This window comes from Octopus sinensis, linkage group LG14 (genome assembly GCF_006345805.1).
Source record: "Octopus sinensis linkage group LG14, ASM634580v1, whole genome shotgun sequence".
In the NCBI taxonomy this organism is placed as follows: Eukaryota; Metazoa; Mollusca; class Cephalopoda; order Octopoda; family Octopodidae; genus Octopus; species Octopus sinensis.
The window spans coordinates 65,698,649-65,711,148 of NC_043010.1; the positions used below are offsets into that span (position 1 = coordinate 65,698,649).

Genomic DNA, 12,500 nt, shown 5'->3' on the forward strand with positions numbered 1-12,500 from the left:
GGTTCCGGGTTCAGTCCAGCCACATGGTTCCAGGTTCAATCCCACTGTGTGGCACCTTGGGCGAGCGTCTACTACTATCGCCTTGGGTCGACCAAAGCCTTGTGAATGGATTTGATAGATGGAAACTGAAAGAAGCCCATTGTATATATATACGTGTGTGTGTGTGTGTGTGAGTCTTTTTATCCCCTCACCATTGCTTGACAACTATATCCCCGTAGCTTAGCGGTTCGGCAATAGAGACCAATAGAATAAGTACTAGGCTTATAAAGAATAAGTTGTGGGGTTGTTTGTTTGACTGAAGGTGGTGCTCCAGCATGGCCACAGTCAAATGACCGAAACAAGTAAAAGAATAAAAGAATATGTATATATATATATATAATATATATATATATATATATATACACATATGCATACAATGGAGGGGTTCTTTCAGTTTCCATCCACCAATTCCACTTACAAGGCTTTTGTCCGCCTGAAATTATGTAGAAGACACTTGCCCAAGGTATTGTGCGGTGGAACTGAACTCATCACCACATGGATGGGAAGCTAGCTTCTTAAATCCACAGTTACACACCTGCCATTCTCTGCACCTAACCAATCCGGAGCAAAAGTTGGTGTTCAGGTAAGGTGGGTCTGGTGAGGACAATAGCAAAACAAACCATTGAGCAAGTGTCCACATAATTTCTTTGATCTGCTACTTCTATTTTTGGTATTTTCTTTCATTTCTTCTTGCAAATAATTTCAGCCTTTTAGCATTCAGATTACTCTATAAAATCTTCTGCTTATTTATTCACATTGTTTTGAATTAATCATGCATTATTTCATAGCTTCAAGATTTCAATGATGTGATTGCTTATTTTTAGAATGACACTTATTGGTAGGTGTGAGATCCTAGATCTGGACAGTTTTTACATAAAACAGATTATTTCGGCCATCTGTTTTCCATGCTAGCATGCGTTGGACGGTTCAACCGGGGTCTGGGAAGCCAGGAGGCTGCACCAGGCTCCAGTCTGATCTGGCAGTGTTTCTACTGCTGGATGCCCTTCCTAATACCAACCACTCCATGAGTGTAGTGGGTGCTTTTTACGTGCCACCAGCACTGGTATCACAACTACAATTTCCTGCTGGTTTAAAGCAGTGGTTCCCAAACTTTTTCAGGCTGCCATCCGCTTGACACCCAGGCCACATTCCTAGCACCCCAACCTCAACTAATCATCATGAACATAGATTTCTTTCTGAAGCAAATTCAAAGCAACTGTATTTCCCAAACAAAACTTAACCTAATGAACTCATTTTGTTGTTTTTACATGAATCACCACCCCATTATCACCCCAGTTTTTACATGAATCAATACCCCATTATCACCCCAGTTTTCTTCAATGCCCCTTTAGAACTTTCCACCACTTCCAGGGGGGCAATACCGCCCAGTTTAGGAACTACTTGTTCCTTTCATTACTAACCTGGCTGAAACCGGCTCTGGCTCTGTAGTACAAATGTCTTGTTTTCATAAGTTTTGAACTAAAATTTTCCACGAAACCTTAGTTACAAGTTATGTTCCTAACACTAACTGAATGATAACTTTTTTTTTTTTTCCTAAATTCTTTGTTATATCTAAAATAATTAAGAGAAACACAGAACATCTCAACAGAAATATAGTAATGAAAAGGTTAAAATATATTATAGAGAAACAATTCTTAACCCTTTTTCATAAGTTTTGAATGAAAATCTTCCACCAAACCTTAGTCACAATTTATGTTCCTAACACTAGCTGAATGATAACTAAGTTATTTTACTAAATTCTTTCTTATATTTAAAATTAATTGAAAGAAACACAGAGCATCTCAAATAAATACAGTAATGGAAGGGTTAAACACTAAACAATTAATAAGAAGAGATCAAGACATCTACTAAATTTTGTCTGATTTTTCATTCTAATCTTATATTACCAACATAAGCCGTCATTCCTGCTTCTAGTTCTCATTCTTTCTTTCGTCTATTATTCCAGACTCTATTTCCCCGAAGAACAAGGTTGAAAAGATGCTTAACGACCAAGAAGTAAATATATCTTTTATTTTTTTTTCTTTTATTTGTTTCAGTCATTGGGCTGCGGTCATGCTGTAGCACTGACTTGAAGGGTTTAGTCGAACAAATTGACTCTAATACTTATTTTTTAAGTCTGACACTCATCCTATTGGTATCTTTTGTCAAAACACTAAGTTGCAGGTACACACACACACACACACACACACACATGTGGCAAGTGGCCTTGTAGTTAGGCTATTGCACTTACAATTGCAAGATAATGGTTTGTTTCTAGACTCTGTGAGTGTAGTGGGTGCTTTTTACGTGCCACAGCACTCGTATCACAACTACAATTTCCAGGAGGTGCAATGGCCCAGTGGTTATTTTGATGTTGTACTTGACTCATATATATATATATATATATATAAAATATAAATTAGAGATAAAACCACTATTATGCAACTCAAACTGTGATAGACATAAACCAAACCAAATTATAAATAACAAATAAAATATATTTTTATAAAACATATAACTAGATCACAAAAAGTATAAAAATGAATAATCAATATATAATAAGTAAAAGAAACTATGTACATTTCATGGCTATAATTAAATTTGAATTACAATTAAATTTAATCAAAATGAATTCAATTTAAAATTATAGTCAATCTTCAGGTTAACAATAATAGTTAAATAAATAAGCAAGTAGATGTAAACAATATTTATTAAAAAATAAATAAAATAATGATTTTTCTTATAGAAGAAACTCCATTAACTAAATTTGAAATTTAAAATATTAGGATTAGTTTCTTTCAATATATTTATTATGTTAAATATTTAAGATAAAAAAGAATTAGAGTAAATAGATAGAAACAGTAAGATGGAAAACAATGATTATTTTGGCATTTTTTCACTTTATTTTAGCTTACTATTTTTAATTGCAAAATCGTTGATCAGATCCTCATTATGACACCTTGAACATTTTGAAATTATATTTCCAATCATATAAACTATTTTGAATATTATTTCAGCAAGTTTAAAGTGATTTCTTTTGTGCCATAAACCATTTACCATTTCTCTGGTGTCTCCCTCCTTCCCTTGATGCCCTAAGCACGTGCTTATTCTGCTCAATGGTTAATCCAGTGCTGGACATAAGTAATTAAAACAATTAGCAAAAACATAGTACAAGTTGTTGTTGCTGTTGTTGTTGTTGTTATTTTTGTTTCATTATTTCTGCTGGTGTAGTTGTTACCTATTTCTTTACTACCCACAAGAGGCCAAACACAGAGAGGACAAACAAGGACAGACAAACAGATTAAGTCGATTATATCGACCCCAGTGCGTAACTGGTACTTATTTAATCGACCCCGAAAGGATGAAAGGCAAAGTCAACCTCGGTGGAATTTGAACTCAGAACGTAGCGGCAGACGAAATACCTATTTCTTTACTACCCACAAGGGGCCAAACACAGAGAGGACAAACAAGGACAGACAAACAGATTAAGTCGATTATATCAACCCCAGTGTGTAACTGGTACTTATTTAATTGATCCCAAAAAGATGAAAGGCAAAGTCGACCTCGGAGGAATTTGAACTCAGAACGTAGCGGGAGACAAAATACCATTAAGCATTTCGCCTGGTGTGCTAACGATTCTGCCAGCTCGCCACCCTATTTGGTGTAGTTATTACCATTATTGTTGTTATTTTTGTAGTTATTATTGCTGTTGTGAAAGCGCATGGCTCAGTGGTTAGAGCGTCAAGCTTACGATCGTGAGGTTGTGAGCTTGAATCCCAGACCGGGCTGCGTGTTGTGTTCTTGAGCAAGACATTTTATTTCACGTTGCTCCAGTTCACTCAGCTGTAGAAATGAGTTGCGATGTCACAGGTGCCAAGCTGTATTGGCCCTTTTGCCTTTCCCTTGGATAACACTGGTGGCGTGGAGAGGGGAGGCCAGTATGAATGGGCAACTGCTGGTCTTCCATAAACAACCTTGCCTGGACTTGTACCTCAGAGGGAAACTTTCTAGGTGCAATCCCATGGTCAGTGTCGTGACCGAAGGGGGTCTCAGATATTGCTGTTGTTACCGTTAATACCATTGCTATTGTTACTATCTCATGCTTTTACCGTCCATTTTCAGAACTATGATACTTTTGAATATGAGCAATCTGATGGGGAGGTAAGTAGATGTTTTTGTTATCTTTCTGCCCCCTCCCACTTTACTACCTCTCACTCCCCCTCTTATAATCTCACAATATTTCTAGTACTTTCTGTTGTGTTCTATAATTAATTAATTAATTCTAATGAATTAATTTAGAATATCAGAGTTGTCTCCCCTGCTACTTTTGATCGGAGCAAATCATTTCACTCATACTTAACTGATGCTCAACTCTTCAAACTCTTCAACAATTAACTGAGACTATGAAACACCGCTCACAGCCATCAATGCCCAGGTACGCTTGCTGCATGAAACGCCAACAGTTAAGTTGGCACAGCAGACATGACACACTAAATAAAGAGACCAACATGCAGTGTAGTTTCCTAAGATAATGAAAGTAAATTGCCACAGAAGCTGGAAGTGATGGCAGGGAAATCCCATAATTTCATTATATTCATTATGATGAATAGACAATAGGTTTGCCACTTCCTTACAGAAGAAAACAATCTCTTCAGATAGTAAAAAATGTTATGAGATCTCATATAACTAGCAAGTCCAGCTTTGGGCAAAGTTACCCTACTCTGCAGATGTTACAAACATATTCAGGTTGAAAAATGTTTGGTGTTGAAGTCAATCTGTTAACGAAATCCTCCTTTCAAGACGGAGGGTTTCAGTTCTCTCTGCTTCAAATGCTTTATAGCCATCGCAGATTGCTTCCTTTCAAATTGATCAATTTTTCCATCATTTGCTCCCAGTCTTCAGTGTCCACAATCAGAGCTTTAACTCTCTAGCATTCGACCCTTTAGCATTCACAAAGTAATGCTTATTAATTAATATTGTCTAGAATTAATCATGCATTGTCTTTAACCCTTTCGTTACTATATTTATTTTGAGATTCTCTGTTTTTCTCCCAATTACTTTAAATATAACAAAGAATTTAGTAAAATAACTTAGTTATCATTAATCTAGTGTTAGGAACATTAATTCAAAACTTATGAAAACAAGACATTTGTACTCAGAGCCAGAGCCGGTTTCAGCTGGGTTAGTATCAAAAGGGTTAAGCTTTGAGATTTTGATGAAATAACAGTTAATATTTAAGAATGACATTGTAGGGTTGGTGTGAGAAACCAGATCTGGCCAGTTTGAACATAAAAAATACTTTGGCTGGATATGGCTGGTTTATGTGTTAAAGGGTTAAACCAGCCAAGGTAGCATTTGTCACTGAGGAAGTGAAAGCAAAAATCAAAAACACAGTCTGTTAGTCCGCTGATAACACTTGGAACTGAGCTTGATGTATTTTTACACACAAAGTCCATAGAGATAAATTTCTCTCTGACGCACAAACCCACAGTGAATGCAGAACTGTGTCACTTGTACACAATCTTATCCTAATGTACAGTTGTGTGTGTTAAAAAGTAGATGCACACATCTTCATTCTGTTTTATAATTAGGTTACAGAATCTAATTACAAATAAACAAACCATGCATGTTGGGGGTGAATAAACAGGTTTGTTTTATTTTTATCTATTTATTCATTTTAATTTTTCTATCAGTCGTGTATTATTTTTAATCACAAGTGTTGAACAAAGTTGCTTGTTAGGTTCACATTTCCAACAGCCTAACCATTGGTTCGTTGCATTTGACTGTGAAAATGAAAAATAATTACCCAGAACTCACTACAAAATTAGGTATCACAAAATTACTTTTTGTTTGGAAAGCACTCTTTTTGTTTTTTTCCCCCATACTTTTTGATGTTCACATCATCTGGTGATATATACATAGTGAAAGTTATACACATGCATTTGTCTTTTCTTTTTGACAACATAAACCTCAACTTGTTAAGAGATTTTATTGTCCATCCACATTAGGATATCAAGCACTGAGTTTCTTGCATCTCTGTGGGTCACTTGTGACATGAATAGTCACTTGTGACAGAAATGGCCACACATGACAAGAATGATCATTTGTGACAGGAATGGTCAATTGTAACAAGAATAGTTACTTGTGACAGGAATGGTCAATTGTAACAAGAATAGTTATTTGTGACAGGAATAGCTACAAAAATAGTTACTTGTGACAGGAATGGTCAACTGTGACAAAAATAGTTATTTGTGACAGGAATAGCTACAAGACTAGTCACTTGTGACAGGAATGGTCAATTGTGACAAGAATAGTTACTTGTGACAGGAATAGCTACAAGACTAGTCACTTGTGACAGGAATGGTCAATTGTGACAAGAATAGTTACTTGTGACAGGAATAGCTACAAGACTAGTCACTTGTGGCAGGAATGGTCAATTATGACAAGAATAGTTACTTGTGACAGGAATAGCTGTCGGAATAGTCACTTGTGACAGGAATAATGACTTCTTGTAACTTCTTTGGTGGGTTATTTTGTGGTTTCAGTGTTGGGTCACAAGCAATTTGGAAAATCAGTTAAGCCCCGAATGGGGACTGACTGTAGGGCATCAGAACATGTCCACATACTGGTGTTTCACACAGCCCACTATTAGGGAACCAAATTTCATTCAGAGATTTCTTTCAGAGTCAACTCATCCTTAACATTTGGCTAAAAACTAAAACCTTACTCACAAATCAATGGAGTATACACACACAAACATACACATAGAAACACACACACACAAACACACACAAACACAAACACACACATATGTAAACCCCACACTGACACACACACACATATATACGATGGGTTTTTTGAAGTTTCTGCCTGCAGAATTTCATTCCTTACAAGGTGACAGTCAACCGAGTGGTAGAGTAGAAGGCATTGGCTCTAAAACCACACCAGTGGAGAGAGAGAGAGAGAACACTCCTTAAGCATTCAACCATCACTCTGCTCACACTTGTCAAGATTATCCTACAAAGCAAAAATGCAAGGAGCCAGCACTCGAGGATGTGGCGAGACTAATTGCTTCAGTTGTCTCACTCTCTAAGTACTGGCTTTCTATTTCACTGATCTCAGAAGGATAAGAAATGTAAGCTTGCTGCCTGTGAGATTTGAACAAAGAAATAAAGGGCACAACTACTTCAAAAGCATTTGGTTAGGTCTCTTTAGATTCTTCTGTTTCTGTGCACTTAGTTATAAGTTGAACTCAACGTAAAAAAAATCGAAAGGCTGCTAAGCATTTTGCCTGATGTGGTAACAATTCTGCCAGTTCACTGCCTTTTAAAAACAATAATAATAATAATGATAATAATATCAGAGTGGTTGGCGTTAGGAAGGGCATCCAGCTGTAGAAACACTGCCAGATCAGACTGGAGCCTGGTGCAGCTCTCTGGCTTCCCAGACCCCGGTCGAACCGTCCAACCCGTGCTAGCATGGGAAACGGACGTTAAACGATGAGAGAGAGAGAGAGAGAGAGAATAATAATAATGATGATAATGATAATAATCAAAGGCATATTAACAGCCAATGTATGCCACTTGTCCAGAAGGAATATAAGAGACACCATGACAATATAGCTAGGTTTGTCCAATGGACACTTTGCAACAAGTATGGACTTGACAGAGCAAGGCCAAACTTAATCACTACTATAAAGTTGGAGCGAAAGAGTACAACAGGGGTCACCCCCCCCCCTGCCATAGCCTCGTGGAGCTTTAGGTGTTTTCACTCAATAAACACACACAACGCCCGGTCTGGGAATCGAAACCACGATCCTCTGACCGAGAGCCCGCTGCCCTAACCACTGAACCATAGTGCTGTTGTTGCTCTTGTTATTGTGATTGTTATATACACTGTTTACATTAGTCGAACTGGTGTTCTTAACTTGGTTGTTGCTCTTCACTACATTTCAGCTGTTGCATACTCCAGCCTTCTTCAGGTGCCTTGCCTAGGTTTGAACTTAGAACCTCTAGGTGACTGTACTGCATTTAGCAGCACCTTTATCCACTACACTATGCCAGTAGACAGTGAATTTTCAAGGTTTATAAGCCTTCATTGATGCCCATAAAATTTACTTGTAACCTGAATAATTTTGGACTGTGTTTCTGTTTGCCAATTAACCTTTGACCTGTTGCTTTATTGTTGTGTTGACTGATCTCTTTATTAACCTAATGACCCATGCATCGTTATGACTTTTTATTTAATTATTTAATCAATTATTCAATTAATTCTCTGCAGATGTATGAACCGCTTTCCGACACTATTGTTGTAAGTATTCTTGCTGTTTTTGTGGTTGTAGTAGTACTATTTGTTGTTGTTGTTATTGTTGTTGTTGTACTATTATTGTTGTTACTGTCGTTGTTGCTTGTTTCTTTATTTGTTGAGTGAAGCGGTCTTCGTCCCATTTGTTTGTAGTGGGAGAAGTCCGAAACGTCGTCCTTTGCTGTTCGTAAGACCCGCAGAAGAGAAAGCAGGTCAACCCCTGACACCAAGAGCATCGACGGATGGATGAATGCGCATCCAGGCTCAGCGGTTGCATAGGAAGTCGGGGGACAAGAAACAGGAAGAAAGAGGGAGAGAAATTTGGAGCGAAAGAGTACAACAAGGGTCACCGCCACCCCGTGCCATAGCCTCGTGGAGCTTTAGGTGTTTTCACTCAATAAACACACACAACGTCCGGTCTGGGAATCGAAACCACGATCCTCTGACCGAGAGCCCGCTGCCCTAACCACTGAGCCATAGTGCTGTTGTTGCTCTTGTTATTGTGATTGTTGTTTTTGTTGTTATTGACACAAGGCTACAGATTTAGGATAAGAGGTGAAAGTTCAAAGACAGGGAATATTTTAGGCCTCGTTGAATCTATTTTAATATGATAAAAATTATAGAAGAGGAGAGAAGAGGAACAGAAAATCGTTGAAGAGGTCCCATAATGTGGGATGAAAAACAGACAAAAACAAATAATAATAATAATAAATTCATTTCCTGCTATGACTATGGCATCTGACCCTCAGAGCTGGCTGGTCAAATGTCATCACCATTCAGCCTGTCCTGAGTCACTTGCCCTATAGTGTCCATCTTCCCTGTAATGCTCTCTAACCCCTTTATTTTCCAGTCCTTCCTCACCAAACCATTATCCCACTGAAATTATCTATTTGTTAGTATGTAGTGGTTGGCATTAGGAAGGGCGTTCAGTCATAGAAACCATGCCAAATCAGATTGGAACCTGCTGTCCAACAGCTTAGTAGCTTCAGTCAAGTTGTCTAATCCAGTGGTTCCCAAAGTGGGCGTTATTGCCTCCCTGGGGGCAGTGCAAAGTTCTGAGGGAGATTTGAGGAAAAATGAGGTGATAATAGGGTAGCGATTCATGTAGAAACAACAAAATAATGGGTTCAATAGGTTCAGTTTTATTTGTGAAACACAGTTGCTTTGAATTTGCTTCAGAAAGGGGTCTATGCTTGTGATGGTTAGTTGGGGGTGGGGGTGCTAGGAATGTGGAGTGGATGTCAAGGGGAGTGGCAACCCAAAAATCTTTGGAAACCACTGCTCTAACCCAAGCCAGCATTGAAAGCAAACGCTATATGATGATGGTTATAAAGCATAATAAAGCTAAAGTGAAGATCAGATAAACAGTGTGTGTGTTTACTGGCAAAAATGACCATCCCCAACTATTTCAATGTCTGTTTCAACACACGATTTCCATCAACAATTTTGCAAAACAAATATGTAAATGCAAATATTTTATTAAATATACAGTGAAATGTAATTCCATTTAATGTGAAAATGTAATTATAAATAATTCACCTCAGAAATTAATATGTAAACTAATTTTTTAATGAGACCATAACCCATGGCCTCAGTCCACTTATGCATACCTTTCCTTCTTGGGACACAAAACTCTACTTGTGAAGACCTGTTGAGGCAAGTGAAAATCAAAAATCAAAATCGATCAACATGAATGGTAATTGTAGCTGTGATACCAGTGCCGGTGACACATAAGAGAACCATCCGACTGTAGCCGTTGCCAGTGCCGCCCTGACTGGCTTCTGTGCCGGTGGCACGCTAAAAGCACCATCCAATCATGGCCATTGCCAGCTTCGCCTGGCCTCCGTGCCGGTGGCGCGTAAAAAGCACCAATCCAACCGTAGCTGTTTGCCAGCCTCGTCTGGCACCTGTGCCGGTGGCACGTAAAAAGCACCCACTACATTCACGGAGTGATTGGCGTTAGGAAGGGCATCCAGCCATAGAAACATTGCCAGATCAGACTGGGCCTGGTGCTGCCTTCTGGCTTCCCAGACCCCAGTTGCACTGTCCAACGCATGCCAGCATAGAAAGCAGACGCTAAACGGTGATGATGATGATGATTTTCAGAATAGTGCTATGTAAATTGATGAAATGTATTTTTTAATGCAAACGCCAAACATCTTCCAGAAGTTTGAACTTAAAACCTCAAAGATTGTATTTAAATCTTCAAAAGTCTCACTTGGGTCCCCTGAAGGTCACATGTAATTCTTGAAATTGTAGGTTTCTCTGTGCCTTGTATCTATATATATAAAAGAGAGATTCTGTCTGTTTGTTTGTCCCACAAAGTGAAACTAAAACCAGACACGATCTCTCTATGGTTTTATTTCTATGTCTCCTCTGTTCTCTCTCCCCCTCTATGTTCTGTCTGTCTGTCTGCCTTTCTGTCTCTCTGCCATACTACTTCAAAGAGATTCTGTCTCTGTGTTTGTCCCTCAAAGTGAAACTAAAACCAGACATCATCTCTATCATTTTCTTTCTTCCCTATCTATTTTCCCTCTCTTTCTTTCTCTCTTTGTCTCTCCTTTTTTTTTTTTTTTGCTTATACACCCTAAAATAAAACAAAAAACATTGTTTATAAAAAATATTCACTCTTAATGCAACATGAATATTTCAATAATTTAATTTCCCATTACTATCTTCACATTCAAGAATGACTAAATTACCTATTTCAATGAACTGTATTATATAATTGTCATTACTATATTGATAAATAACACATACATCTCACTTATTATTATCATGTAATAAACAAACACAACTTCATGTATAAAAAATGATTTTTTTTTCTACTTCAATTATTAAATATTTTTCTCTAATAAAAATATTACATCATTGCCATTACTGTATAGATAAATAAAATAACCCTAACCCTAAAATAATATAACTCTCTTATCATTGTCATATCATAAACAAACACAAGTTCATGTATGATATTGATCTTTATTCTACTTCAGTTATTACATGGTTTTCTCTTCTAAAAATATACACATACAGGAGGAGTAAATCTATATATATAAAACTCTAGTTGTGTGAGTGTCTGTCCCCCTCGATTTAGATTCCTAACTCCTCCCACATTTTGCGGTGCAGTTTAACCAAATTCGAGTATCTTATAGTCGTGATTCATATCGGGCCCGTCTGAGTATTAGCGCGTGTCAACGATGAGTCTACAATTTTAAAAATAATTTAACATCATTTTTTATTCCATTTTAATGCATAATTTTTCGTGTGTCGATAGCGGCGGAGTTGGCGTCCACGCTCACAGCTGCACCTGTGTTGCTTCTCCCCCTTCCCTCCCTCGTGAAGCTGTGGGGAAGGGAGTGTAAAGAAATCAACGTCGTAATGCGTTGTCAAGGAGACCAGCGTTCTTTTAGAACAACGACTTCATGGCTTGAAGACACTGAGTCAACGATTTAAAAAAAAAATTATCATTTTTTATTCCATTTTTAATGCATTTTTTTGCTATAACTCTCTAAAAATGCTTATATAATTATTTCCCTTACAAACCCGAGCAATGCCGGGCGATACTGCTAGTTATACATATAATAACACTTTCAATGTGGCTCCCGATAAACAGTAAAAATAACTACCCGATCAACGATGGGTTTTACTGCTAGTAGTCAATAAAACTCATCCAGTACTTGACTGGATGAAAGTCAGAGCTGACTCTAGTGGGATTTGGATTAAAAATGTAAACGTTTGTAAGTAAATACGAAAAGGTATTTTGTTTAATGTTTTTAATTGTTTGGCAAACTTCCTTTAGGATATATAAATATTGATTTGTAACATAAGAACAAAGGCGGCGAGCTGGCAGAAACGTTAGCGCGCCGGGTGAAATGCGTAGCCATATTTCGTCTGCCGTTACGTTCTGAGTTCAAATTCCGCCAAGGTCGACTTTGCCTTTCATCCTTTCAGGGTCGATAAATTAAGTACCAGTTACGCAGTGGGGTCATTGTAATCGACTTAATCCCATTGTCTGTCCTTGTTTGTCCCCTCTATGTTTAGCCCCTTGTGGGCAATAAAGAAATAGGTATTTATTTTAGTGACCCCAAAAGGATGAAAGTCAATGTCAACCTTAATGCCATTTGAATGCAGGACATAAACAAAACAGAAAAATGCCA

General features: G+C 37.7%; 1 protein-coding gene across 4 annotated transcripts in view; it reads left to right on the forward strand.

The window, feature by feature from the left end:
- Positions 1 to 12,500, forward strand: part of LOC115219062 (B-cell linker protein) — an 84,568-nt gene that overhangs the window by 22,586 nt on the left and 49,482 nt on the right. For all 4 annotated transcript variants that reach the window (XM_029789115.2, XM_029789121.2, XM_029789123.2 and 1 more), the window contains exons 2-4: positions 2,006 to 2,055; positions 4,162 to 4,200; positions 8,320 to 8,349. In XM_029789115.2, coding sequence (XP_029644975.1) covers positions 2,006 to 2,055; positions 4,162 to 4,200; positions 8,320 to 8,349 — 119 coding nt within the window. The remainder of the gene's footprint in view (positions 1 to 2,005; positions 2,056 to 4,161; positions 4,201 to 8,319; positions 8,350 to 12,500) is intronic.